A 27908-nucleotide genomic window follows, 5' to 3' on the forward strand; every position below is an offset into this window, starting at 1 on the left:
CCATCACTTGCCTCCTCACAGAAACGTTAATTTGAACAACTATCCATGTAAAAAAAAAAAAACCTTCACAAGAGCTAAGGATTCTAGGTGAGAGATTACAACACCTGGATGGAGCATAGAAATAAGAAAGACAGAGTTTAGGAAGGACAGAGTCACATTACCTGCATTACCCTTCCTCCAAGCCCAGGCAGCGAGGCACCAAGGGAGATACCCTCCCTGTGGGATGAAAGAAGAAGAATGAAGTGAACACCAGACTTCTCCACAGACCTCAACCTCTAGACCCTCCTTCAATGCCAGGCCAACTCCACAGCTGTAGGCTCCCAGTCCACCTCAGTCCTAGAACAGCCTCTGTGGCCCAAAGCTCCAGCAAACCAAGAGACCAGGTCCTCTCCTATGGGCCCAGAGTCTAGGACTGCTCCTTGCACCCAGCTCCAGGTCAGTCCTCACAGCCTCAGGGTCCAGGTCTGTGGCCAAGGAATCAGGCAACAAACCTGCCCTGGCAATAAGCCAGCTTCCTAAAGACTCAGATACCAGGCCTGCCTCATGGACCTACGTGCTAGGCCAGCCCCAGACTCAGGACAAGGCTCATCTCTAGGGACCCAGGTACCACACATGCCCCGGCATCAGGTAGGCCCTCAGGGACCCAGGCTTCAGGCTTCATTCCAAGGACACAGTCCCCAGGCCTACCGTCATGAAGCAGAACTCCAGGCTGGACTCTGTGAACCCTGGCACCAGGCCTGCCTACCCGCTGACCCAGGCAATGCAATTTTATCAGAATTCCAATGTGTGTTTTTACAGAAATAGAAAACAACAATCCTAAAATTCATTTGGAACCATGAAAGGAGCCAAGTAGCCAAAGTATCATAGTACCTGATTTCAAAATATACCACAAAGCTATAGTAATCAAAACAGCATGAAACCGGCATAAAAGCAGGCTTACAGACCAGTGGAATAGAATAGAGAGCCCAGAAATAAATCCACACATATATGGTCAATTAATCTTCAACAAAGGTGCCAAGAGCACACAATGGGGAAAGGATAATGTCTTCAACAAATGCTGTGGGGAAAATTAGATAGTCATATGCAGAAGAATGAAATTGGACCTTTCTCTCACTCTATATACAAAAACATCAACTCAAAATGAATTAAAGGCTAAATGTAGCACCTAACACTATTAGAAGAAGACGTAGGGAAATAGCTTCTTGACCTTGGTCTGGGCAATGATTTTTTGGATAAGACCCCAAAATCCAGGCAACAAAAGCAAAAATAGTTGAGTGGGACATGATCAAACCAAAAAGCTTCTACACAACAAAGGAAACAATTAACAGAGCAAAGAGACAACCTATAGAATGGGAGAAAATATTTGCAAACCATACATCTGATAGGTTAATATCCAGACATATAAGGGACTCAAGTAATTCAATGCAAGAAACCAAATAACCTGATTAAAAAATGGACAAAGGATCTGAATAGACATTTTTTTTTGCCAAAGAAGACGTACAAATGGCCACCAAGTGCATAAAAAGGTACTCAACATCACTAATATCAGGAAAATGCGAATCAAAATCACAATATATCACTTCATTTTTGTTAGAATGGCTATTATTAAAAAGACAAGATACAAGTGTTGACAAGGAAAAAAGTGGGCCCTTGTGCACCGTTGGTGAGAATGTAAATTGGTATAGTCACTTTATGGAAAAGAGTATGGAGGCTTCTCAAAGAATTTAAAATACAATTACTATTTGATATAGTAATCTCACTTCTGGGTATATATCTAAAGGAAATGAAATCAGTATCTGGAAGAGAGATCTGGGTTCTCATGTTTACTGCAGCATTATTCACAGTACCAAATGTGGAAACAACCTATGTATCCATCAATGGATGAATGCTTAAAGAAATGGTACGTGCATATACAACGAAGTGTTATGTAGCCTTTACAAAGAAAATCCTGTCATTCACAATGCTATGGATGGACCTGGAAGACATTATGCTAAGTTAAATAAGTCAGTCACAGAAAGACAAATACTGTTTCCTATCACTCACATTTGAGATCTAAAAAAGTTGAATTCCTAGACATGAAGAGTAGAATGATGGCTGCCAGGAGCTGGGGGGTCGGGGAAGTGGGGAGATGTTGGGAAAAGGGCACAGAGTTTCAGTTACGCAGGATGAATAAATTCTGGAGATCTAATGTACAACATGGTAACTCTAGTTAATAATACTACATCGTATACTTGAAATTTGCCAAAAGACTAAATCTTTAAATGTTTTCATCACAAATACATGCACACACACATGTACAAAGATAGCTAAATGAGGTCATTAAAACAAGTTAATTAGCTTGATTGTAGTAATCAATTTACAATGCATACACATATCAAAACATCACATTGTACAATGTAACTGTATACCATTTTTATTTGTCAATTATACTTGCATAAGTCTGGAAATAAAAAAGAACGATCCAAATGTACACAGTTCATACAAATATAAGTGAAAAGTTCTGAAGGAAATAACATCAACATGTGCATTTGTGCTGGTTTTTTCCCTTTAGTTTTATCTTTGTTTTATTTTAAAAAAAAAAAAAAAACAACAGTCATGTATAAATTCAATATTCAGAAGTTAGCAATTATATGCACTGAAAATCACTCCTGCAACTCAGATGTGCAAAGAAAATGTGCTGGCATAAAAGCCTACTGTAATATTACTCAGATTTTACCAAGCAATGGCTCAAATAAGCATCTTCTGTATCAGCAGGGAGTAAATATCTCTCACTTGAGAATTTCTTGAAGCCCTTGGATTTTCCAAAGTTCTGGGGCGACTATGGTTTCCTGAGCTAGGATATGATCATTCCACTGTGGGCATGATTTTCACAGCCACAGGTTGTGATGTGATGCTGATGACACAGTCCGCACAGTTTGGTGACTGGTACTTGTCACTTCCTAGCCGGGGACACTTCCTAATCCAGATTCCTGTCCAGGACACAGTAAAGGAACCAGATCTCTTTTTTCTAGTTCACACTCTCATTTCCAGACCCTGCTCTCCAAAACACAACAATAAACTAGCCTACTGTTTAAAAAGCTTTTCTCATCAGCTGTGTGCTGTGCTGAAAATATCTCCCCCAACGAGGACCCACCCGTCTTTGATTCTAGCCCAGGTTACTCCTAGGCCCCAAAATGAAATTACAGCCGCATTAGAGAAGAAATGAAACTGACCCAGAGACAGAGACGACACCTGACAATGACTGATGAGGTTTTGATATGGATTTAAATATGGACTTGGTTATAAAATTAATTACCAACTCCACACTCTGCACAATAGTAGGGGAGGTGAGGGGGGAGAAAAGACAGAGGTTAACGGATACACATAGAGATACATATACAGATAATGGGGAAAGTTTTAACATATGGTTAGCTACTCTGATCCCTGTTTCTACAACGGGTCATGACACTTGGTGTGTATTTCCAAATTTCTTCCTCATCTTATTCCGTGTTAAGTCTGCCCTCTGTCAGCACCTCAGTGGACTGGATTCTTTTCCTGGTAGGGTGACCCAAAATTTTCTTTGCAGGTTATCTTACCTTTCGGTTGTCCTACTTTTATTACAGGACTGTAGTCTTCCATTAATGCTTATCAGTGGGTTACTTGTAGTTACTAGTAACTAGAAGAAATGTCCTGAGTTCCAGACAGCCCCCTTCTTGCATACATGGTGTAGCCCTCATGCTATTCTCCATTGATAAATGGAATCAATCAGTCAGCCAAACAATAATTTATTTTTCTGAGGGTTTGGTGTCTTCAGAAGCTAAAAATGCCTCATGGAAGTCTCAACTTTCAGTTCAGTAGACCATTGTTTGGGTCCAGACGCCAGCACTCCTCCTTTGAATGCTAAGATATTAATAGAAAAACATCATGGGGATAATAGAGATGAAAATATTTTGAGCTAAACCATAAGACTAATATTTACAGGATCCACTCCTACTTCTACCTCTTGGTTCCCAGATCCATATATTCTTTTTTTATATATTCTGATTTTTAGAAACAAAACAAAACAACCCAGTATTGTACACTGTCATTGGTTAGAACTATATACCACACCCTAAATCTTGAGTTATCATTTCCCACCCCCACCACTTCTTTTAATATATAATCACTTTATTTTTCCAAACCAGTCTTTCATGGAATAAATAACTTGACTGAAAAAGTATTCATTGCCTCCACGATGAACACAAAGTTTTGTGCTTTCAAAGCTTTTCACGACCAATTTCTAAGCTATCTCTAATCTTATGTGGCAGGTACTGAAATAAATACTTTAATTCTCCCAACAACCCTGTAAGTTAGGTTTTAGTGTTACTCCCATTTTGCAAATAAAAACATTGAGGCACAGAAAGTGTAAGAAAATTCCCTCAGGTCGGACAGCCGGTAAATGGCAGAACTGGGATTCAACACCAGATAGTCAAAATCCAGAGCCTGTGCCCCTAACCACAGTGACACAGTGACTAGCATCATCATCTCTGGGGTCACTTGGAACATGTCATGAATGTTTGCCATCTGCCAGGCGTTTGTGCGGAGCATGGGCCATGATCTCCGTCCCTATCTTGGCTAACGGAAATCCTAGCTCTCGTCACAGGCACTGCTTTCAGCCAAGTCCCCCAAGAAGGCTTCCACGTTCATATATTCTGCTTGTTTGAGCTACTTATAACATTTAGTGTCCTTACCAGACATCTGGAAACCAATAATTCTGTGATAGAATTTGTGTCCTATTTATCTCCCCAGTCATGGTCAGGACAAAGCCACATCACACTCATCTTTGTATCCCACACAATGCCTGGTACATTTCTTGACTGAGAGTCACATGCTTAGTTTGGGTTCCAGAAACTCAGGGAGTTTTCTACAATTACTTCCCAATTCCCATTTCTGCAAACATGGAAGGAGAAGCAAGTGGGAAGAGGACAAGTTTGTTGGAGGAAACACAGCCAGTGGTAGCTGGGAGTTCACATATTTACAACAACACAGGTTTCATAGCAACGACTGGAAAAAAAAACACATGAAGAGTACAGACAATTTTACCTTAGGGAAGAATGTTCTGAGAAACAGATATATTTCTCTTTCTTAAGAATAAAGCCTGCTGTGATATTTCCTAGCCAGCACACAAAAATGTGACAGAAAATATATTGACAGTTCCGTCTCCAGGTGAACTCTACAGCAGACAGCAAACCACTCAAAATAGACCTCTAAAGGTCAAAGCAAATATGTAAACTTCAGAGCAACCAAGTGGCGTCTGCTCCTGCAGAAAACAGCACCTTAGAAGTTGTTCCTCAGAGGTTCCTCAGAGGGCCTTTTCAGGCTTCCCAACGGCTTCATTCAGCAAATGCAAAGCAACACGTAATAAATGCAATATACGGACCAATCAGCAATGTGTGAAATAATGTAAAAGATCACTATTTTCACCAGTCTTCACATTTTTCTTTCATTGTAATAAATCAGCGCTCTTTCCAGATTTCCATGCCACCACTTTCCAGATTTTGCACACGTTTTGCTTTCTATCACCTCGATTTCAGGTCCTCAGATAACATCTATTTTGATAGTCCTCAAGCAAGACTGCAGAGAGAAAAGGGTTAAGATCACAGAAAATAGAGAAAAAGTGAGAAGAGTGCAGAATGCTAACTGGGGCAGGTGCGGTGCGGAGAATCAATATGGATTTTCCAGATATTGATTAATATTAAGAGTAGTCTTCAGTTTTGCCACGTATAAGCGATGCTTTCAGGACATCTTATATTCTTTTATGAGAGCTGTATTCCCATTCAAAGTCACCTTGCCACCAAATCGTGCATTTTGAGTTTTTCAGTGTGTTCTGTGCTAAGTTTAATGAAAGAGTTCAGAAAGTTCAAAATGGGACCAGAACAAGACGTTTCCATCAGAATAAGTGATCCTTCTTTTCTTGGAGGAACTGTGCATTGAGACATGGTTACCTCCCCACAGTAAAAGAAGAGTTTTTTCTCATCCAAGAATTTCCAAAGAGACCAGCGGTTCTCAGAAGGAGAGTGCTTCTTGCTACCTATCCCTTGAGGCTGCTTCAGTAAAGCGCAGGTCCGGGAGCTGCCTGTTCTAGGAGACTCTCTTTCTTTTTTAAAAGTATTATTTTTTTTAATTTTAATATAAATTATACGTAAGGTGTGCAACATGATGATTTGCTATACATATACATGGTGAAAGGATTAATACAGCCAGGTTAATTAACATATCATCTCCTCACATAGTTACCTTTGCGTGTGTGTCCCAAAAAGCACCTGAAATCTACTCTTTTAACAAATGTCTAGTATTCAGCGCATTAGTATTAACTATCGTCATCACGTGCGCAAGAGACCTCTAAGACTTATTCGTCCTACATAATTGCAACTTTGTTCCTTCTGACTAACATCTGTTTTTCCCACCACCCCTACCCTGCTAACCACCATTCTACTCTCTGCTTCTATGTATTCCTTTTTTTTTTTAGATTCCACACATAAGTGAGATCATGCAGGGGACATTAACACTAAGTGAAATAAGCCAGACACAGAAAGAGACTTTCTCCCAGAGTCTTCCAAGTCTTCCAGGCTTGCAGAGAGAAACGTGTCTTCCAGAGTAATTGAGTCTCTGGTCAAACGCCGCAGGTCAAACACAGCCTGCATTAGAAATGCTGGTGGCGAAGCGATAGTAGCTGCTGCTAAGCCTGAAGGGTGGCGAGGAAGGTAATGGTAAATGACCTTGAGCATATTATCAATGGCACCCCTGGTTACTGTTAAGGTCACATCAGTTAGCTAAAGCTCTTTTAGACACGTGCCACTTCACTTAACACTCCAGGTCGGCAGATGCGCCCCGTTCCCTCTGTACTACGTTCCTTCTGATGCCTCCTGCCCGCGGCTGTCTGCGACCAGGAGCAGCGTTCTTCCACCAGCCGGCAAATATATCTCCCAGGAATCAACTGTTTCTTCCAAAATCTGTTAGATTTATTATTGTGTTAGTAATTATATCTATAATTGTGTAACTAAATCACATTAATTTTAATTCAGTGAAATAGTTTGTTATGACTAAACATCACTGTAAGAGCAAAAAGAAAGATGTTTATTCTATGAAAACTAAGTTTAATGCCTTTACAAATAATTTTATAAAAGCAAGTACTAAAAAAGAATAATGTCAAATTATTGTGGCCGAGGAAACTACAAAAGATTAGGAGATCTTTTAGATCCCCCAAATCTAAAAGGATATTAAATTCAGATTATTTGCCCAAATAGTCTTTCAATTTTCACTCCACGTTGAAGAACTCCAGACTAACTTCTTTATTGAGTGTGAGGCTTGTGCGTGAAAGACCAGTCAAAACTCTAATCAATATACCAGTAATTTAGCCTTTTTAAAAAAGACCTTGGAAAGACAAGAAGATTAAAAAACAAATATGCATTTATATTTATTAGGTATGTATCATTTTTAAGAACCCCCCCCTTTAATCTCTGTTAAAAATGTTTTCGTGGACCATCCTAGCTCTGATGGCATCACTTTGTGTCCATTGCCAACAACCAGCATTGTCTGGCTTTTGAAATACACGGGGAATTGCAGGCAAGAATGTATGAAGTAGTAACAGCGTAAGAGCATGGGGCAGGGGCGCCTGGGTGGCTCAGTCGGTTAAGCGTCTGCCTTCAGCTCAGGTCATGGTCCCAGGGTCCTGGGATCGAGCCCCTGTTGGGCTGAGTAGGGAGCCTGCCTCTCCCTCCCCTCTCTGCTGGTGTTCTCTCTCACTCTCTGTCTCTCTCTCAAATAAATAAATAAAACCTAAAGAAAAAAAAAAAGCACGGGGCAGACTTTTCATTCTATTCTATTGCTCATGTAGGTGTCTATCTTTGAGCAAGTTTGTTATTTGCTTCATTGATTTCCCACTTTATACCAGAAATAAAGCCAGCTCACACGGACACTTAAGATAACACCACAAATTAATATAAATTTCCAGACTTGAGGAAAATTAACATTCTGAATCAGTTTCTTCACAGTATGGTAAAGAATAAGTGAAACACCTTCTAAAAACCCAAGCATACAGAAGGTGTGCAATAAATGTTAGTTCATTTCCTTATCTGGTCAATAAAAAGATATACTGTTGATGCATAAATTTATGGTAATTACGAGATTGTTCTATACTTCTGTGTAGTGCTTTGTGTTTTTAAAATAGATATACTTTCCTATATATTCTAATTAATCTCACAGAGCAACAATGTGGGATAAATAGAGCAGGTATAATGATCTATTTACATTGTATAAAACTGAAATGAATAGATGTGAAACTCCTAAATCAAGTTCTTTCAGAAAGTTAACATAAGTTTATGTTTAAATAAGCTTATTTATGAGCGTGTTACTCTCATTAGCGCCTGCAACTCTGTGAGATTCTGAGGGTTTTTTTTTTTTTAATTTCATTACTCTTCCATAATGTTCTTCTTTAGAGGGTCGCAAATAATCACCAGAAAACATAACACTTTAATTCCATGCCAATGCATGAGAAAAAGAGTAAAGGAGACAAACACAAATTTCTCCTGAACATAATTGAAAGAGAGCTTTTGTCCGAGATAGGGCCTGAAAATTAGAATCCCCTGTACTATTCTAATTCTCCATCCCGGTTATACCCCAGACAGGAAGGACATGGGGACTATGGTCGGATTTGCAGACACATTGCCAGTGCCGGAGTACGCAGGACATTTCTGGATAGGCCTTACTGCTTCATAGAATCTCAGAACCATGTTGGAGCTGTGATGAGAATTTGTTCACCGATTTCAGAATCTCTTCCCTCTTTCTTGACAGAAGAGAAATCTACTCACAACTAGCGGTAATTTGCACCACTGTCTTATTCTGGTCTGGTCATATTTAATTTCATCTTTTGTCCCTTCTCTCCTGTGAGGCAACTGTTCTGTACATTGATTTTGCCCTAATCTATAGCTTCATATAAGTGGAATCACATAGTCTGTTCTTCATGTCTGGCTTAGTTTACTTTAGTAATGTCTTTGAGATCCATCCATGTTATTGTTAGAATCAATAGCTGGGTCCTTTTTTATTACTAGGTACTGTGCCCCTGTGTTAATATACCATAATTTTCTTATTAATTCTCCTGTCAGTGGGCATCTCGCCTTTTGCCTATTATGAATATAGATTCCATGAAACTCATACACAATGTGGACATAGGTTATTTATTTCTCTTGAATAAATAACTAGGGGTAAAACTATTGAGCATGCAATTACCTTTATTCGAAACCATCAAAGGGTTTTCCTAATTGGTCGCACCAACTAACCTTCTCTTTAGCAATGTGTAGGAGATCCAGTTGTTCCATATCTACAGGGACGCTTTAGATCTCCAGTCTTTTAAAAGGTTAGCTATTCTTTTTTATTTTTAAGATTTTTTTCTTTATTTATTTGAGAGAGAGAGAGAACACAAGCACAAGCAGGGGTAGGGGAGGGGCAGAGCGAGAGGGAGAAGCAGACTCCCCCCTGAGCAGGGAGCCCAACGCAGAGCTCAATCCCAGGACCCTGGGATCACGACCTGAGCTGAAGGCAGACGCTTAACCGGTTGAGCCACCCAGACGCCCTTCAAAGGTTAGCTATTCTAAATATGATATGGTAATGTTGCATTGTGGTTTTAATTTGCATCCCCCCAAGGACTAATATGTATATTTCCCCTTGTTTTCAACCATCCATATATCTTCTTTTTGTGAAGTGCCCACTTCTTTATTAGATTGTCTTTAATAATGATTTTCTGGAGTTCTTTATATATCCTAGATGAAGTCCTTCGGCAGATATTTGTACTGTGAATATTTTCTCCCAGTTACAGCTCCCCTCTTCATTTTATTTTTTAATGAGGAGATTTTAATTAAGTCTGATTTATCATTTTCTATAGTTAGGTGTCTTGTGATTTGTTCAAAACATCTTTGCCTACCCCAAGACTGTAAAGATATTCTCCTGGTCCAGCGTTAACGTTTACATCAGAGATTGTCAGTCTTGACACTTTGACATTTCAGACTGGAGAATCCTTTATTGAGGGTGGGGTTATCTTGCGTTTTGTAAGGTCTTTAGCAGCATCCATGGCCTCTAGCTACTAGATGTCAGTAGCAGGAGTAGTGGGAATGGTAGTAGTAGCTTTCAAGGTCATTTTTTTCCATATGAGAATCTAGTAGTTCCAGCATTATTCGTCAGAAAGACTTCCCATTCTGCACTGCCTTAACTTGGCATCTTTCTTGAAAATCAATTGACCTTATTGTGTATGTCTATTTCTCCATTCTTTATTCAATTTCACTGGTCTATTTGTTTATTTTATTCTACTCATTAATCATTTTCTTGAATATTCTAGATTGTTTGCATTTTTATATAAATCTAAAATTATTGGTCAAACTTTACAAAAAGTCTGGTGGATTTTAGTTGAGACTGCATTGAAACTATAGATATCTTTAAAATGTCATCTTCCAAACCAAAACGTGGTATGTTTCCTCATGTATTTGGGTTCCATAATTTTTCAGCAAAATTTACACTGTAGTATTAAATGTAGAAATCTTACACATATTTTGTAAAATGTATTCCATCCAAAGATTGCTGATAACATTATAAATTGTATTATTTTAATTTTATATTCTAATTGTTTACTTGTGCATTGTATTCCTAATTTTTACAAAATGACCTCAAATCCAACAATTTTAACTTCACTCTGAAGTTCAGTAATTTGTAGATTTCTTTGGATTTTCTACATTCCAGTCATGGTATTTATAAATAATGAGCTTTATTTTTTCCCAATCTTTGTGATCTTTTTTTTTCCTTGTCTGTTTCACTGGATAGGACCTGCATCATAATATTGAATAGAAGTGATAAAAGTGGACATTTATGTACTCTTATTGATCTTAGGGGAAAAATATTTAATATTTTTACCATTAAGTATAATGTTAGCTATAGATTTTTATACTCAGTGAGTTCCTTTCTTTTTCAGTTCAAGTGTTGAGTTTTGCTCTAGCAAGCAGCCAAAGATACCATGATACCATGCAAGTTTTGTTTTTGGTCTTCTAAAGGCAAGGGTGTTTTGTTTTTTCCCTTAGCTTTACAATAAAGCCCTTAATCCTTGGCCTTAATTCTAAATATGGGGCTTTTCAGGGATTTTAAGGAAACATTCATTGTGTTTACCACTTGAACTCCAAACTCTGACTTTGCAGTATGAGCAGCTGTTGGAATCTCTGCTCAACTCTCTGGTCTCTCAGCTATTTCTTTCCTCTGGGTGATATTGTGATTTATAATAAATACATATTTGGTCTTTGTGCCCTTTTCTGGCACAGAGCTAAAACCCTTAGAATTTAGGACAGCTTCTGAGTTGGTGGTGATGCTGGGAGAGTGACATGTTTGGAGAGGGCATGGAAGTTCCTTTCCCCACACCTCACCCTATACGTCTCTTCCATCTGGCTGTTCCTGAGTGACAGCCTTAACTGGTAATCTGGTAGGTAAGATGTTCTCTGAGTTCTCTAATCAAACCCAGATTGGGGGTCTTTGGAACCTCGTATCTCTAGCTGGTTGATTAGAAGCACAGGTGACAACTTAGACTTTTGATAGACATCTGAAGTGGCAATGATGGGTGGGCCGTCTTGTGGGACTCAGCCCTTAACCTATGGGATCTGACACTATCTCCCGGTAGACAGTGTCAGAATTGAGTTGAACTGTAGGACCCCCAGATGGTGACAGAGAATTGCTTGGTGGTGTGGGGAAAACCCCCACACATTGAAACTGGTCCCAGAATATTACTCTGCATAGGTAAGTTAGGAATCAGCCCAGGATTTAAGTGGAATTAATAAGCAGATTTGGTGGCTCCATCCATTTGGTTCTCTCATTTTTTAGAATTTTCCATTCAGTTCCAGGCATCCTGCAACCCCAAACGTCAATATTTATTTCTTTAATCTGATAAGTTTGCACTTTCTTTGTGAGCTATATTCTGTGCAAACTGAGAAGTGTTCTCAGAGGATAAAAGCTGGACAAATGTAGGTTCATTTTGTTTGTTTTCTTTCTTCCTGTGATTGAATCCCTTCCAGTTTCTTTCTGGTTGTAGTTGTTTTCCAACGCCTTCAACAATTGTTTATTTTTCATTACTTTGTTCAAAATAAATGTGTTATTAGTAGGAGGCTTAGCCTGCTATAAACTGTTCTACTATTACTAATTGTCACTCCCCATATTGGATTTCTTACAGTTCCTCAAACATACAGTCTTTCTCTGACCTCTGGGTCTCCACATACGTTATTCCTTTACCTGAAGCACAATCACCCTTGCTCTGTGGCTAACTTGTTTCCAATTATCCTTCATGCAGGAGTTGAAACATCAGTTGCTCAACAAAGCCTTTTCTTACCATTTCTAACATATCTAGGTTGGTTCTCATGCTATAATTCCCATAGCACACTGTACTATTTGTTACGTATAAGATTCATCTTGCTTATACTTATTTAATACTTTCTTCCTTCTTAGAGTGTAAGCTGCATGGGAATAGAAACCATACCTTATACCCTGCCTCACTGATAAGAAAGTACTCGGTAAAGCTGTATAGCTTTTTACAATGCCAAAGTGTAAAATGTTTTGATTACCTTTTCAAATATTGAGCAATGATTTATTACAGTCATTCATAAAGGACTCCATCAGGATACAGACACACGTACAGGTAGGCATCAACCAATAATTATTACAAAATTTCTTTTTGTCTACTTTGCTAACATTGCCTATGTGTTCAAACTATGTCCAGCTCAAAAATACGACAGTACCTTTTTGGAGGGCTTTCAGTGACAACAGCACAAAGCAAATATTTTAAAAAATATGATCATATTCCTTTCCACTGTCCAGAGCCCTCTTCCTCTCTGTAGCTGAGATACATAGAAATGCATTATGCATCTCGGGAGTTGGATTAACTCTTTCTAGACAAAAGGGTGACACTGCAATAGGCACCATTAGATATATTTTGTCATCTCTTCAGAAAATCAAACACATTTAACAAATCAGAGTTTGGATATCCTGGAATGCTCCTGGGTGCTCCATTAATTTCAAGTAGAAACCAGGGTCTAGCACAGGGCATGGCACATCGTTGTGAAACAAACATTTATTTAATAAATCAATGAAAATGGCCACAGCAAAAATTCAAAACAAAGGCAATTGTCATAAAGTTTATTGATCAGTCCATAAACATGACCTTTAAAAAAAACGTATAAACCATACTACTGACTTTGGTTAATAAAACGAGGTGGCGCCGCGGGTGGGAGGTCCACCTAACCAGCACAGCTCTTACAGCGCTGAAGACCGTTCTCGTTGCAGGCAGTACACTTCAAAGCTTTGAAAGAGTCTGTAAAGCAGTTTCGAAACACTGACATCTTGCTCCCGTGGCAGACGGAGCACGGAAGAAAGCCAAAGCCTCCACAGGAGGGACACTCATGTGGATGCTGCACTCTCTGTAGAGGGCGGCAGGGGGACAAGAGAGGACAGAAAATGCGTTAGCGTGAACAACTCAATCAGCCTCCCTGTCATTCTGTATTGTGGATGGTCGTAAAATAATATTGGCATAATATGACTGTGGACTTGAAATCACAGACCATTTATGCACATCAGACCCAGGGGGAAAGCTCGCTGAAGTTTTCCTTATCATGCCATTGATGGCCATCAATAGCACAACCTTGGTTTGTGAAGGCTGGTGCATTTTAGGTTAAAGGCATCCATATCCCAGGAAATCTATCATATGAAAACACATATCTACAAACCAAGCTATTCAGGAAATGGTTATTCGCATTAGAGGAAGGTACTGTAGCTTTCCCTGTAGTATCTCTTAACAGTTTATATCTTTGTTTATAGAAGAGTATCACTAATAGTGAGCCTGGAAAATCAGAAAACTAAAAGCTGAAGAGTGGAGGAGCCAAGATCAACTGAAGATTTATTGTTGTATTGCACATTGGAATAATGCTTTGTTTTTTTAAAAGCACTTTCAAATGCCGTATTGTATAGAATCTTCCCTCACACCATCCTTTACACGTACAGACACCTTCTACTGCAAAGCAGATAACTCAGGCATCTTTGCCCTCATTTTATATTTAAGGAAATAGGCATTGAAATCTTAAGACATTTATCTAAGTCCATAAAACTTCCCACAATGGCTATCCGCCGTTCTACCTCACGTAAAGACAAATACCTTCCTACTGGAATGGAGATAACTATGTGGAGTGTTGAGGCTAATATTTTGAAAATTATTCACACACATTCCTATTTGCTTCTTTGAGCACATATCCTTTGCCGTAGTCCACGAGTGGCATCCATCAGCCGCGGGGAGATTAGGAAGGAGTCATTACAGAAGGAATACAAAGAGAAACGTGAATTAAGACCAAGCTTCTGACTTGCAAAATAGGAGTCTGCAGCCATGTTTGAAGGCTTGGCTTTGTGAAGAGAATAATTGCAAAAATAAGATTGGGAAATATGTTTCTATACGCACACGCAGAAATACACTCAAACATACTTTACACACACACATGTATGGCTGTTCTCCAGAGACTCACAACCCTACATACTAAAGTCTCCAAAGCACCCAAAGGAAAAGGAACCTGACTAACAGGGTGTAACCCACCATTTCCCCAGTGCATACAGCTGTGATAACCCTCCTCCCAGGAAACAACTATAATTCTCTCACAATTAGTACCTTAAGGAATGTACTTTGGGGAACAAACATGAAGGGCATGATTGCCTGAAAATCTGTATGTTCCCAGACTCCTTTTCAGATATACATTCTCTCTCTATAGCAAAGTTCACTGGCAATTACAGTTTGACTTAGCTATTATATCAAGAAGGCAAAATCCATGTGATATCTCATTTTTAGTGGCACAGAATTACTTTGATGGAAAGTAGTGGCTGGCAAGCTGAATGAAACAAACAAGGAACTTTACCAAGATTATAGATTCAAAACTTCCCCAAAGGTTAGATTGAGTGTGTATAGCAATCTAGTTACTTTGTAGGTGGGTTTTGTCATTCCTTTATGTAAGAATTGACCAAAACATGGTATAGTGAATTTATAATTTTACATAATATTAAAAAGTCTTTAGAAAAAACCCAACGGCTTTGAGTAAAAACAAACCTAGTGATAGGAAATGAAGGTAGTTTAAAAGCAAATTATAGAAGAATTAGTAAATAATGGTGTTCTTATTAAATTTTAGAAAGAATATGATAAAAGATAGGTCCTTGACACTGACTAGAGCTATGCTAGGAGTTTATATTAAAAATATATAATGACTTGTACAGTAAGAGCCCTGACTGGTCAGAACAGATGCTGGGCTGGCCTAGGTCCTGGAGAAAGGAACTGCAGGGCCTCTGAGTCCAGGACTTCACCCATTAGTGCTGGATTTTAACTAGGTCTGGGTTCCAAGTGGAATAGGGTCATCAAATTTTGCAATTAAAACTATGAGATGCCCAGTTAATTTGTATTTCAGATAGATTACAAATCAATTTTTATATAGGTATGTCTCAAATATTGCCAAACTATGGAAACAGCCCAAGTGTCCCTTGATACTGGAATGGATAAAGAAGATGTGGCAGATACATGCAATGCAATATTACTCAGCCATCCAAAAGAATGAAACCTTGCCATTTGCAGCGACGTGGATGGAGCCAGAGAGTATTATACCAAGCGAAACAAGTCAGTCAGAGAAAGATAAAACCACATGATTTCACTCATATGTGGAATTTAAGAAGCAAAACAAATGATCACGGGGCGGGGGGGGGGAGAAGAGAAGCAAACCAAGAAACACACTCTTAACTACAGAGAACAAACATGGTTATCAGAGGGGAGGCGGGCGGGTGATGGATTAAATGGGTGATGGGGATTAAGGAGCACACTTGCTGTGAGGAGCACCAGGTGATGTATGGAAGTGTTGAATCACTATATTGTACACCTGAAACTAATATTACACTGTATGCTAACTAACTAGAATTTAAGTAAAACAACAAAAAACAGCAAATCCCACGGTCTTTCTTTATAGTTTTTAACCTTTATTTACATCCATGCTCATGTCCGATAACATATTACATGGGATCCCCACACCAAAAAGAGTTAAAATGATAAGTGCCGTGACTGAAACAGAAGTGGGGGTGGGGGTGATCAGGTCTGGAGCTCCCACTGCTCCATTAGCCTCTAGGAATCTCATTCCTGTTAAGTCATCCAGCACAATCTACTCCATTTGTTCTTCTAATAAAAATAAATAATTCAGTTATTTCTAGCTGTCTCCTTCAGAGAGTACTTTTATTATAAAGTTATACTTGTGTTAGGCTGTGGTTCCAACTTAGAAGAGTTTCTACAAAGAGAAAGAACCGGCTTGGATTCGATGTATTAGATGCAGCTAAGTAGACAGTTCTGCCCCCAGGACAGATGTTGAAAGAGCTAGAAAAGTCCCCTAAATAGGGACAATGTTCTAGGGAGGAGGAAGAAGGAATAACCGAAGTTAGCAATAGTCACTATTCATAGCAACAAAACAGACTTCCACTTTCAATGAAGAGGTTTATTGCAGAAACCCTGAACTTGAAGGAATTAGCTCTTCCGTGCCCTGTAGCCCAGCAAAGCGAGAAGCCATGCAGACCCGGATGAGAATAGCACACAGAGGGCTGAGTCTACAGAATGGCCCTCCTTTGAATAGTGGTTTGGGTAGAGGCATGTCTCTTTGGGGTGGAATTCAAGAAAAAAGGAGGGAGACGTTATCCTCCCTTTTTGCCTATTTCTGTTCACATGTACTTGGTGAGAGACTTTAAACAAACAGATACTCAGCAGGTGAGACACGTCCATGTATTCATCCATTCCACAAATATTGAGGGCCTACTTGCCAGGCACTGTACAAGGCACTGGGGATAAAGCAGGGAACCAGACACTTTCCTGTTCACTTCATAGTAGCTCTCAGCCCCACCCTTAGGTCTTTGACCAAGTCTGCTCCATACCGCAGTCATCCGAACTGAAGCACAGAAGAACTCCAGAGTCTCTAACAAAGGACCAAGGGGACAAGGGTAAAAGGATGGAGCTTATGAATGGCTGTCAGATAGATTTCCTTTGTGGCACAAACTCAAATTCAGAAATATAAAGAGCTTTTCCCCTTATCTAATATAGAACCATCAAAGGCTTTCAGTGTCTTCCTCAAGATTAGGAAATGAATGTATTTATTATTTTTAAACTCAGATTATCTATTCCTATTCTAGTAGAGCTTGAAAGACTCTTTAAGTAGTCCAGTGAAGAGGAAGTCATTTATCTGAGTTCCTGTAACCATAAACCTCATCATCCAGATCGTCTATGAAGCAAACTTATCCATATAACAAATTGTCAAAGAGTGCACACTTGGCATATAATCATCTCTGGACAATTTACCTCTGTCTATGTATTTTGTTTTAAAACTATATTCAATTTAATTCAGCAAATCCTTGCTGAGTGCCTGCTAAACACCTCTCTCTGTCTGATCAAGCTGCTAATAGACACAATCTTTCCTGATAATCAGAGTTTCAGGCATCCTCCATTTGCAGACTTGAGAAAGAAGCCACTGAACAAAACGCAGACACAGGAAATCTGTAGCTTACTATCGTAAATGTGTAAGTCTAAATATATGAGTCTGGTCCTTGAACCTAGGGTGATGGACTGCTACAAACCTACTTAAAAATATGTTCAGATTTCAGAGAGAGGCAGATAGAGTCCATGGCCTGATTTCCCAGGTGAGTAGGTGGCGCTGTGCCGCTGTGCGCTGTGAATATGCCACGGCCACCCCCCGTGGGAGGGGAGATCATCCAGAACTATGCTTCCCAGGGGAGGGTTGGGACAGTTTGTGACAACTCCAATGCCCCGTAAAAATAGCCTGTGCCATTTCTAGCATCCTCCATGTGTAGCTGAAAATCTTACCTCTGTTCTTCATGAACAATAAATAAGTAGTCCAGTCCTCAGGGGAGAGTCAGATTTTACAAGAAAAAAGTACAGGAAATGGACACTATGTTGGCAATCTCATTAGAAATGACAAGAATGTTTGTTCGCATCTTTAAAAAAAATAGCAAGGCAAAAGCTTGCGTGGAGCTTCTCTACCATCTGCAATCTTTAATTCAGTGTCTGCCATAACCAGGTGTTTGCTAATACATCTCAAGGCTCCCCTGGCTTTCTCTGTGTGGACACTGGCAGGATCAGCTATCCATCATGGTTATTGTTTAGGGGGAGACTTAAACACTTCTTTGCTTCTAATCTCCAGCTTGTTTATTCATATAAAGAAATACATAAATATATAAATAAATACATTTTACTCAGATGGTGTTTTCATTCCATCCTTCTCACCCAAGCATTATCCTACATAAAATAACGATTTTTCTCTCCTTTTTCATCAGTTAACTGCTTTGCCTTCTCAAAAAAGAAACCTTGGATGAAAGAGGATTCATTCATCTTTTTGCTCAACAAAGATTTATTGTCTATTATTTGCCAACCCCTGTTCTAGGCACTAGAAGGAGAGAATAGAACAAAATAGACAAGGATCTTGTGTCCACACAGAGCTCCTACTGTATTGGGAGGATCCCCTGCAAAATCGTCTCAGGAAATGTGGTGCACCCAGCACCAGTGAGCCCAAGTATCCATAGCAGCTATGGCTATATTCCACCTGCTTCTGCTGGCTTTGGCCAAGCTCCTCACGGGTAGGTCCACTGACGATCTTCATTAATGAATCCGGCCCACTCAGCTTCCCAGAGCAATTTTCACTTGGGCTGGATGTATGCTAAGATTCTTTGACTGGGAAATTTGAAATTACTTGCTGACTCCATTTCTAATGGTCCTGCAACTGCTATGCCTCTTTCCTCACCATCATTTGGAATAACTACTGAAAACTAGGACCTAAATTATAAGGACCAGGACAGTCATCGTCTACCATGTAGCACCAAGTAACAGCAAACCAGAACTTGGCAAGATCTCTAAAGTTATCACCAATTTATCTGTCTTCCAGGATGCCCCACCCCTAGTTTCAGAGCCTAGAGTTAAAATCTAGCCTGTTCCCTGGATCTAATGCTCTGTCTACTTGAGCCCTGGGTCCTGCCATGTATGGTTAGATTTCCCAGACTTAAGTTGAGAGGCATGGCAGAATAGATTCATGCTTAAGACGATGGGCTTTGGAGTCAAGGTGATTAGAATCATGAATCAAACACTGTATGTAAGGTCTTCAGCAACTGATCTAATCTTCTGTGCCTCCATTGCCTTGTTAATAAAATGGGGATAAGAGAACTCAACTTGCAGAATTGTTGTGAGGTTTCAATGACTTAATACATGTAAAACATCAAGAATATTGCTTGCTACATAGTTAAGCCTCCAATATTTCCAACTTCATGAATATTTAACTCTTACTTCACTGCCAAAAGTCAACCTGAAGAATGGGATGGGTTTAGACCTGAATCTTGCATCTCTTACCCACTTTTCTTGGCTCTTCCAATTGCCTCTCCTGAAGGTCAGTATCTTTACCTAGGTTAGTGTGCCTTAAGCCCTAGCCTCTTTCACAGGCAGAGTTTAGGGTTTTCTTGGACGGCCGCAACGTCTCTCCCAGTTTTGTTATATGGGAAAAGCAGCCCAACAGAGTTATAGCACCTTACAGCAACTACAACAGCAGAACCCAGTAGCATACAATTCTTTTCAACATCAAGAATTGTCTTAAATATTTGCACCTTACTTATGTCATCTGTAGAATGGAGACAGACTTAATGAAAAGAACAAAATCTTCTTTCCTGTTCACTTTGAGCTGAGAGAGAAAGGTTATATTTATACAGCATGACGGGGTTAATCAAGTTGAATTAAGGGATTATAGACTCAAAGAATAAAAGTCCATGAACAGCTAAGCCAATCATCAATCTTTAAAAAGAGTAATGAGAGAGGTTTACCCTATATGACTCCAGAAGATGCTGTAAAACCACAGAAATAAAAATATATGATATCGGTACAGTAAGAACTGACAATAGAACGGACTAGAGAGCTCAAGCCAAGACCCAAGTATATATGGGGATTTACTATGATATAAAATTGGCACAACAAAGCAATACAAAAATAGTAGATTATTTAGTAGGTGATTTGGGGAAGCTATCTCATCGTAAGTGAGAAAATGAAGGGCAACGCTGTCGGGACCCCTCTCACTCCCGAGAGCTTTTTCTGTATCTTCACTTAATAGACTTCTATCGCTTTACTCACAAAAAAAAAAAAAAAAAAAAGGAAAGAAAGAAAGAAGAGAAAATGAAAGTGCATTCTATATGAATTAAGACCTATATGTGAAATGTTATAAAGTTAATAGAAAGGAATGTAGGATAACATCAATGTGACCTTAAGATGAAAGGTTACTTCTTTATGACAAAGAATGATCCGTTTGATTATTATCAGAGGATTTCTACTGGGTGAAGGACATCATGAAAGAAACTGAAAAAAGGAAAGGACATATTGACAATGACTAAAACAAACAAAAAATTAATATTTAGAACACAGAAAGAGTTTCTGAAAACCAACCAAGAAAAAAAAAAGACAATTCTAAGAATTTATCATGTAAGGTGTAAGAATACACAATTTACACAAGAAATTTAAAATCTAACAAGCATAAATGGGATATCCAAACTCAGTGGGAATTAGAAAAATGTAAATTAGAACAATAAGACAATATATCTTTATACCTACTACCCTACAAAAAATAGAGAACAGTACATTAGAGAACAATGTAAAATAGTCAAGAATGCAGAAACAAACAAACAAAAGAATATAGGAACATACTAAACTTTTTTCTCTACAAGAGGGTGTTATTTGCAAGATGCAACCATTACGGAGATCAATCTCCCTGGAAAATTAAGTGTATGCTTAAACAATTTCTACTCCCAGAGAAATCCATAAGGGGACATGTTCAAGGTTGTTCCTGCAGCACTGTTTGAGAAGGGTGTTGAAGGACATCTGGGTATCCATCAGTGGAAAAGTAGGTAGATAAAAAATAGTGGATGGTCACCATGGAGCTGCACTGTCCAAAACAGGAGCCACTAGCCACAGATGGCTATTTATATTTAATTTTAAATCAAGTAAAAGTAAATAAATTTAAAATTTCAGTTTCTCAGTCACACTAGCCATATTATTCACTATAATAGTGGCTATAAAGCGTTCAGGAGCCGTATGTAGCTTGTGGCTCCTATGTTGGACAATACAGATATAAAATAGTTCCATTATGGAGTACTTAGAAGAAATGGATTAAATGTTCACATTGTGACATAGATAGTCCTTAAAAACATAGTACCTAGTGACAATAATTTGCAACAAAATTAGGTATAATACATAACAGCATCACATAAATTTAAAAAGTACACAGAAAATAATAATATACATTAACCAAGTTAAATCATTTAAATAAAAAGATATGCCAAATTTCAAGGGGTTGGAGTCAAGTATAGGGACAAAGGGGAAAAAAAAATAAATCCATCCATACAGATTTTCAAGCTGAGAGGAGTTTCAGACTATGGAGAACCAGCCCTCATTGTGTTTGTCCTTTGGGAAAGATCACAATATGACTAAGACATGATTCCTAAAACCAAGGAGCACATAGTTCATTTGGGACATGAGTCAAATGATCAAAGAAAAGTAATACAAAAGTCAGAAAACTTTGATAAGCATCCAACAAAAAGAGGGTTATAGAAATTCCAAGGTGAGAGAACCAGGACTGATTTGGGGAAGAAGGGATACTCTACGTGGGTCTTAAAGATGGTGGAAGGAAATGAGGAATTGGACCAAGAACATTCTAGTCAGAGAAAACAGCTTGCACAAAGGAATGGTAGGAAGAAGCCACAAATAGTTCTCTCTTTCAAGGGAAGTACAAAAAATGGTAGAGAATCAGACATGATTCTAAAGCAAGAAGAGCTGGTAGTAGCATATAGATACTGGGTGACCATATCACCCAATTCACCTGGGAATGTCCTGGTTCATGTGTGCTGGCCCAGAACAATTATTCATACACCCTTTTCACTCTCAAAGTGTCCCAGTTTGGGCAAGAAAATACATGACTTTCCTACCATAGAAACAGGCTGATAAAATAGTTTAGCAGAAGGCTTCCTGGTTCCATATTAATTTGATACATTATATATTTGAACCAAGAACTGTTCTGATGCTATAATTATAAAGATTGGAACAAAATTAAAGTATGCACTTTTGGAGAAATCATTTTTCTATAATCTTTAGAAATGATAAGCTGGTCCATGGGAAAAATATTTTAAATGAAAAATTGTTAATGTGCTTCGAGACAATTGCCTGATTCAGAAACACCTCATCAATGTCTCTATTACAAAGAATTAGGCTCTAATAACGTTGACTGGAATCCTCACCTAATAGTATGAGGTTCGTAGAAGCTAACACCAAAGTCACTCCAGCTGGAGCAAACCTAATGGCAGGTGATATCAAATGCGAGCTGCCACATGTATCCTGTTCCATATTTGCAAGAACATGGGGGGAAAATTCAATTAGGAAAACTCAGTTAAAATCAGAATGTGTTAAACATTTTGATTACTAAAAATAAGTTGCTAAAAGCACAATTACCTCAATTTTGGTTAAGAGGTCTTGCAGTTCTCCTGATTCATTCATTGACAAAATTTTCTCAGCACCCTATTAACAAGAAAGGGTGGGGGGGGAAGAAAATCCATTTTGTTAGTATTGGAGGAAATAAAGTTCTAGCCAGGAGAGAGCTTAACCCACAAGATATTGAACACCATTCTTCTCCGCAGATCTAAGTAAACTTACAACCAGGAGTCCAAAGGGGAGGAAATTTCTTATCCCCTTCACATATTCTCCCATTTAGTAAGGCTTAGTGGGAGCAAAAGGAAGACTGCCAGCAGGAGGTAAGAGCCGGGAAGCCTCTGATTCTCAGATTAGGTCCAAATACGGAAGGTTCTAGCACACCCGTCCCCCTCAGAGTTGTTCAGAGAGCCCGAAGGCAGCTCTGCCATCTGGAAAAGGAAACCATTGAGCAAATTCCCAGCCGGGGCTGTCTCCACCTTATTCACAGCAGTGCTGACATGACCCTTCTTACAGTCATGCATGTAAAGATAGCAGCAGCTAATAGTAATAATGAAATTAATAACCACTGATACTAACTAAGCACACGTTATGAACCAAGCACCCAACATCATCTGATTTGAAGTGGTAGACTCTATTTAATAGCACAAAGTGAGCCTCAGTGAGATGAAGCAACAATTCCAAGGCCATGTGGAAAGCAAGCAGAATGGGAATTTGAACACAAGCAGGGAACTTGCTCCAGGGCCTTTGTTTTTCACCTCCAAAACTTGACCATGAAAATGGGAACAGGGGCAATGTCTGCACTTTCCAACAAACTCACAGACCCCTTTCTCCTTTCCTGTCCAGCCTCTTACGTTCTGCTACTCAATTTCCCAAAGCAGAGGCATAGAGAAGGCAGGAAATGATTTCTGATCGAAGGCAGAGACCATGTATGCCTCGTTCACAACCTCTCCCTGGCACAGAGTAACAGTTGCTGGCACAGAAGAAGTGCTGAATCAATTTCTGATTAATCAACAAGACAGGGAGAAATAGCATCACACAGTAAATACTTCTGGGATTCAATTCGTGCCAGGCAGGGTGGAAAATACAAAGACTCACTTAAAAAATGTAAAAGGTCTTCATTCTTAAGAAGGTTGCAACAGATTTTTATGTTAACACCCCACAAAGTAAGCCACAAGGTAGAATGGAAAAGAAAAGCGTCAAGTGGGTGGTGCAGGGGACAGTGAGCAAATCCTAACACAGGGAAAGGATCTGCTTTCCAACAAACCGAGCTTAGCGCCGTTTGATCTGGACTCCAGCTGAAGGGGGGTTTCTAAGACAGGGTAGGCGATTTCTGTACTGGTGTAGAAGAGCCCTTCATTCTGGGTTTTATTTTACTTCAGTTTATCTTCTAAAATTCATGTCCCCTTAATCACCATCCGAAATGTCGACTTGATGTACTGAACAGTACGATGAACGAACACTCAGGGCTACGGAGGATATATGTAGCTCTACGAGGCACGGTATATTCTTTGGCTTGGGAGTGGCTTGGCCAGGAGGACAGAAGAGACACACCTACAGTGGGAACCGAGGTAACGAAAGCACCAAACAAAACATGAAATTCTAAATCGTAGCAATAACTGGTAATATTTTACTTTTGCTGCATTCTATTTCTTTTAAGGGTCAGCTACGCGCTAAAATGGGAAAAGCTCCGGGGGAATCCGGTCCATGAACGGAAGCAGCAAGGAGAATATATGACTCATTTTTCTTCAGTGAAATCACATGCACCACAATGACCCCAAACAAAATGAATGTACCCAGAGAAGCTATCGCGCATCTGCTTCCCAGCAGTTTTCTTATCTCAACCTGTCAATGAGCCCCAGTCAGTTGTTCAGAATACAATGCATAGGCCAGGAAAGGACTTTCTCATTACCCATCAATACAGGAAATTTGCCCTGCCTCAGCCAATTCCAGCACCATCAACAGTACAAGAGTGGCTTCCACGTTTCAATAGAAACACAGGCTTTCCTCAGATGAAGCGATATACCTAAATGCATGCTAGTCACTGCTCTTCAAGACGCGCCTGCGGTCTGGTGCACAGATGACGTACCAAGTGCCGAAGGTGGGAACAATTCTGCTCTGTACCGGAGACCTGGAAGCTGAGTACTCGGTCCCTCTCTCACGGCTGCTACACAATACAGCATCCACCCACAAGTGCCCCTGGCTGGCCCTCAGATCCTTTCCTCGGAATGAGCTCTCTGCTCTTTTGCCAAGTACTGAACAGAAACAGTGGTCAAAATCCCCCACTTCCCCACTGGGTCCTGCGGCCCCAACCCCTACCCGACCCAGTCCTGGCCGAACGTAAGTGCAAGCTTTTACAGGGCAGGACAAGGACATTGCCGTCCTCTCTGCTCCGAAACAACAGCAGCAGCAGCAGCAGGACGGGGATCGCAGCCTCGCTGGCAAGTCTCAGGGAAAAATTAGATTCCTCCCATCCTGCGGCTTGGAACATTGCTTAGGGTATCTCTCAACGTGCCCGGCTGTGCCCTGCATTTCCCTATTCCAAAGGTCTCATTCCCTGCAGTTTTCCATCAGAAACATTCTAATTATTACTTGGTCTATAAAAACACTTGTGTGTCCAAAAAGGGGAGTGTATTTTTGTTTAAGTATTGACATTCTTAGGGAACACTCTTTTCCCTAAGAGCATCGCATGTGAGTGTGTTAGCTTTTAAAATGTAAGTCTACCGTTCAGTTCTATGCAAGTAGAAGTTAATTCATCTTTCTATGACTTGGCATGGTTTACCAAGACTTCCAGGATACCTATGGAAATATTTTTAATGTATTTCTCAATTGATTCAGAATTTTTTTCCGAAAATTAATACAATCCTGACATTAACGATAAGAGTAACGTGCGGGGTGCCTTCCTGGCTATTTTAATCATCGGTGCAAAGTAAGCGTTATTATCTCATTTTTTTAAATAAAGAGAGTAAAGTTTGAAGAAAATAAGGAACATGCCCAGCACCTTTTAGCTAATCAACACAAAGCCTGGCCAGATCTTGAATTCAGGTCGCGCTGCCTCTAAAACCTACACTCTTTCCATGATGCCATGCATGCTATCTGCCCACTGATATAATTTATTAGTGAAAAAATGCTACAGATAAATCTGAGCCTGAGGAACACGACAGTCTAGGATTAGGATTCCCTGTTGACAAGATGCCCAAGAAAGTCAAGTGAGTGAAAGCTTTCACTGCAATGATTCTAAACAATTCATTTGAATGTGCCAGAGAAGCTAAGGAAGAGCCCAGTTTCTTTCTTTTATCAGTGTGATACCTTATTTGGTTGTTTCAAATACACTGCATATTCCAGGGAAAAGACATAGCTCATTATCAACTTCAATACATGAAATTAGCTCTATTCTTCAATTCTTGCCACCTTAAAATTCTGAGCAGTGAGCTGTGACATGTGAATAAACCACTTTATTTTACATGTAACAAGCTTCTCAGATGAAGATAAGACAGTCTCCATAGTCATATAAATCACCAAAAAGAGACTCACACCTTCAAGGAACAAGAACAAGCTGAGAAAAGATATCAGCCCCTTGCTGATTAGGCCTACCAGACACTTACCATCATTTTTGATCCATGAACGTGCAAAAGCGTGCCCTCATACTCATTCATGCTCATGTTCACATTCAACACAGTTTTGAGCCTCCATTATGCATTAGGTACCGTGCTAAGTGTTAGAGATATAAACAATAAACAAACAAACAAATAGGCTCCCTGTTCCTGAGTGAACATAAAATCTTTTGGAGGAGACAGATGTTAAACAAAAGATCACACAAATGATGTTAATTTCTAACTGTCATAAATACCTCAAAAGAGATGTTGGTGCAAGATGTTGTAAAGGTATATATGTATAGTAAGGTGCAATTAACCTAATCAACAAGATTAGGGGAAACTCCGTAAAGTAATGATTAAGTTGTTATCTTTATGAAAAAGAGTAGATAACTGAGCACATAGATGGAATGAAGGAAGGAAATTAATTAGGGCAATAAGGCTACCAAATATCACATGTACACGACTTTCTGTGGTCACATTTCCTTTGATTCAAAATAAGAGAAACTATGTTCAGTGAAACTTCCAGATTCTGCAGAGTATTTTGGATTAGTGCCCTGGAAGAAACGTAGGGAAGGGACCAGGCCACAGTGTAGGCAATCTATTTTACCAATAAGCTGAGGAAAACTTAAAGGTTGGTATAAGCCAGCTTGGATTCATCATACTCTTCCAGATCTCTGTGAAGAGTTACAGGTCAAGGGTTTCCAAACATCACCATCAAAAACCGAAATAAGCAAATACAAACACTTCAGTATTTTTTTCTGAAGAATTACTTAAAATTACACATATAGATTTTAGCTCTCCAGGCTGATGGATCTCCACGCTGATATCCAGTCTCCACGAGCCCACAGAGAACATCCATGTTTGGAAACTATTGACCTGAAATTTCTGAGAGGTCCAGAAGAACTAAAAAAAGTGTTCTCATTTGGGACGCCTGGGTGGCTCAGTTGGTTAGGCATCTGCCTTCATCTCAGGTCATGATCCCAGAGTCCTGGGATCGAGCCCCACATCGGGCTTCCTGCTCAATGAAGAGCCTGCTTCTCCCCCTCCCTCTGCTGCTCCCCCTGCTTGGGTGCTCTTTCTCTCTGTCAAATAAAATTTTTAAAAAATGTTCTCATTAACCAAAACCACACACAACTTTTAATGTATATATACATAAAAGCATATTGTGCATTAAACATATATATTATATATTATTTTGTCTTCGTTTTTATTTACATTTATTCATACATCACTTCATCTTACTAAGAAAGTCGCCCTCAATAAAAGATCCATACAATGATATAACAAAATAAAAGTTGAATAAAAATTCAGGACATAAGAAATGTCCTAAATACATTTTAAAATGATAGCTAGGATTGAGCCTTAAATTTAATTCTAAACTAGCTCCTCAGTTGAAACAAAGTTTTTCTTACCGTAGTCGTCTAACAACGTAATGTCTTGCCATCATACCTTAGATGATCTGGCTACTATAATAAATAGTACCCCTGCTTTTTCATTAGCCATAAAAATATAGTCTCCAAATAAATGCCCGCACAGAAGTGGCTCTGGACTCAAATAGTACAAGTTTTCATCCTTCCTGCTGGCTTCAAGCAGGCTCCTTTTGCTTCTCACTTAACTACCTCCCTGCCATATATTTCTCTCTATTTTACGGAACACCCTACGCTGCTGTTTGGAGTATCTTCTGGCAACTGAAATGACACCCAAACTCCTCAGTGCAGGCGACAAAAACCTCCACCGTCTGGTTGCACCAGCCCTTCCAGCCC

General features: G+C 39.4%; 1 protein-coding gene across 1 annotated transcript in view; it reads right to left on the bottom strand.

Moving 5' to 3' along the window:
- Positions 1-13096: 13096 nt before the first annotated feature.
- GRXCR1 (glutaredoxin and cysteine rich domain containing 1) overlaps positions 13097-27908 on the bottom strand; it is a 299116-nt gene continuing 284304 nt past the window's right edge. Inside the window, exons 3-4 of the mRNA XM_008701434.2 lie at positions 22574-22639; positions 13097-13454 (exon numbers count right to left, since the gene is read on the bottom strand). Coding sequence (XP_008699656.1) covers positions 13275-13454; positions 22574-22639 — 246 coding nt within the window. The 3' untranslated portion in view covers positions 13097-13274. The remainder of the gene's footprint in view (positions 13455-22573; positions 22640-27908) is intronic.

The sequence above is a fragment of the Ursus maritimus genome, unplaced genomic scaffold, assembly GCF_017311325.1.
Source record: "Ursus maritimus isolate PB19 unplaced genomic scaffold, ASM1731132v1 scaffold_8, whole genome shotgun sequence".
NCBI classification, from domain to species: domain Eukaryota; kingdom Metazoa; phylum Chordata; class Mammalia; order Carnivora; family Ursidae; genus Ursus; species Ursus maritimus.